Raw genomic sequence first — 2,276 nt, 5'->3', positions numbered from 1 at the left:
ATTTTGATGATATTCTATTTATTTTATTATTTTTTTAGATATTTATTGGAGCTTCTTTAATTAACTATTTTTCTTAATTCGATTGTATTCCATCAGGTCAACAAGGTTTCGGCCCTCGCGAACAAATCAACCAGAACTCAGCCTACCTAGACGGTTCCCTCATATACGGAGAACACGCCTGTCAAGCCAAAGACCTCCGTTCTTACGATGGCAAGCTAAATGTTACCTTAATGCCCGGTAGGAAGGACCTCCTGCCGAACACCCCAACACATCCTGAATGTAGGTCGAGATATTGCTTCGTTGCTGGCGATGGAAGGGCTTCAGAACAGCCTGGCCTTACAGGTAATTAGAACACTTAGGTTAAGCAACATTGGACAAGGTAAACATTAGGATAAACGTCACTCTAATGCCCGGTAGGAAAGACCTTCTGCCGAACACGCCAACACATCCTGAGTGTAGGTCGAGATATTGCTTCGTTGCTGGCGATGGAAGAGCCTCAGAACAGCCCGGCCTTACAGGTAATTATAACACTTAGGTTAAGCTACATCGGGCAAGGTAAACGTCACCATAAATAGGAAATACCTTCTGCCCAACATATTCGAGATGTTTTTTGTTTTTGTCGTTGTTGTAGCGGCTTTAGCTCTAGCCGAAAGGTGATGACAAAATAGAGAAAATATCTCTTCTATTAGACATACACCAGGGTGATGGTCTCTAGCCATGTTTAATTGGCTCGTCCTGAACCGTAGTCAACCATCGTGAGGACTTGTGCTTGTTCTTTTCATGCAGAGAGAACCCTTTGAAACCATCAGCTAGCTAGGCTGGTTAGGGTTAGCTGTTCTTCTCCCTGTTTATAGTCCCACAGCCAGACGCTAGTCTACTCTCTGTTTAACGTCCCCTTGCTAGACAGTCGCCCCCGGGCGGGAATCGAACGCACAACCTAATGCTTTTCTCTATGTTCGCAGCTATGCACACGATCTTGATGCGAGAACACAACCGACTAGCGGAACAACTGGTTCAGATTAACCCTCATTGGAACGATGAACAACTATTTCAACACGCGAGAAGGATCATGGTGGGACAATGGCAGCATATTGTCTACAATGAGTTCCTACCTAGACTATTAGGTGAGAAAACTTCTCGTCTCTTTTACTGGGAAATAATATATCTAACTTATCTTTATCCTGCCTCGGTGGTGTAGTGGTCAAGACGCTCGCCTGGTAAACAGGAGGGCGTGGGTTCAATCCCAGCCGAGGTATGGAATTTTATCCTCAATGTAATTTGAAGAAGAAGAAGAAGTTATAAGGGAACATAATAAATAAGGCTATTCTTATTACAGGTCTGAACGCTGTCAACCTCTACGGACTGAAACTGTCCCCCACTGGTTACTACAAGGGGTATAACGACAACTGTAAGCCCAACATCATGACCGAATTCGCCACTGCCGCCTACCGTATTGGACACAGTCTGTTGAGACCTTTCATACCCAGACTAGGTAAGTAATCACTGTAATCAGCTTGCTAGCCTTTACACGGTCGGTTTGGAGAGTTAGTAGAGTAGGTTAGCGTACAATCCAAAACATATACTCTAGTCCTAACTTCTTCACTAGGGAGTTGTCATTGTACCGGTAGTGAGTCCTCAAGCACCAAACCTGGACCTATACTTCTTTCATTTATATTTTAATATAATGCTTCCATATGGTTTGATACCCCCCACCATTTTGGTTGTATTAGCCCTGCTATTATATACGAAGATTGGTTCATAATTAATAATATCCCCTGGGTTATCCAGGTCACCATTGGCCGCGAACGAAAGGTGCGTTCTTCTTAAAGTCAGAAGCTACGGGTGGTATTGTTTTTATACATGGTTGATCAAAAAGCTATCGCTAAAGTTAGTCCGACACACTTCCAATTACAATTCTCTCTTGAAAGTGCTTACCTTTCAAGTTCGGGGCCTCATATTATAGCGGGTTATCTCCCATTTTGGGACAGGATTTCCTGGAATCACGGTCGGACCAATCGAACCTCCCATCACTCACAGACGGAACTTCGTGGTCTCCAACGCCCAAGCTAAGGGGTGGGCCCCTTTGAAGCAAAAGCCCTTGCCCCACCGAAATGAAGATAGGACCAGGATAGAAAAGGGAAGCGGCTATTCCCACACAGGTTGTATCACGACCGGCAGGCTAGTTACAGCTTAAATAACACTTAGTTGCAGGCTAACTAGTACAAACCTAAACCTACGTGAGGCCACCAAAATTTCAAGGGGACGATAAGTCTTTT

At 44.3% G+C, this 2,276-nt stretch overlaps 1 protein-coding gene across 1 annotated transcript in view; it reads left to right on the top strand.

Annotated features, from left to right (window-relative positions):
* Nucleotides 1–96: 96 nt before the first annotated feature.
* LOC103523373 (peroxidasin-like) overlaps nt 97–2,276 on the top strand; it is a gene marked incomplete at both ends in the record, with an annotated part of 10,193 nt that continues 8,013 nt past the window's right edge. Inside the window, 3 exons of the mRNA XM_017449215.1 lie at nt 97–342; nt 963–1,124; nt 1,337–1,492. Coding sequence (XP_017304704.1) covers nt 97–342; nt 963–1,124; nt 1,337–1,492 — 564 coding nt within the window. The remainder of the gene's footprint in view (nt 343–962; nt 1,125–1,336; nt 1,493–2,276) is intronic.

Source organism: Diaphorina citri, unplaced genomic scaffold (assembly GCF_000475195.1).
Source record: "Diaphorina citri unplaced genomic scaffold, Diaci psyllid genome assembly version 1.1 scaffold20969, whole genome shotgun sequence".
NCBI classification, from domain to species: Eukaryota; Metazoa; Arthropoda; class Insecta; order Hemiptera; family Psyllidae; genus Diaphorina; species Diaphorina citri.
The sequence above is the reverse complement of the archived record's forward strand: the minus strand, read 5'-3'. Positions and strand labels throughout refer to the sequence as shown.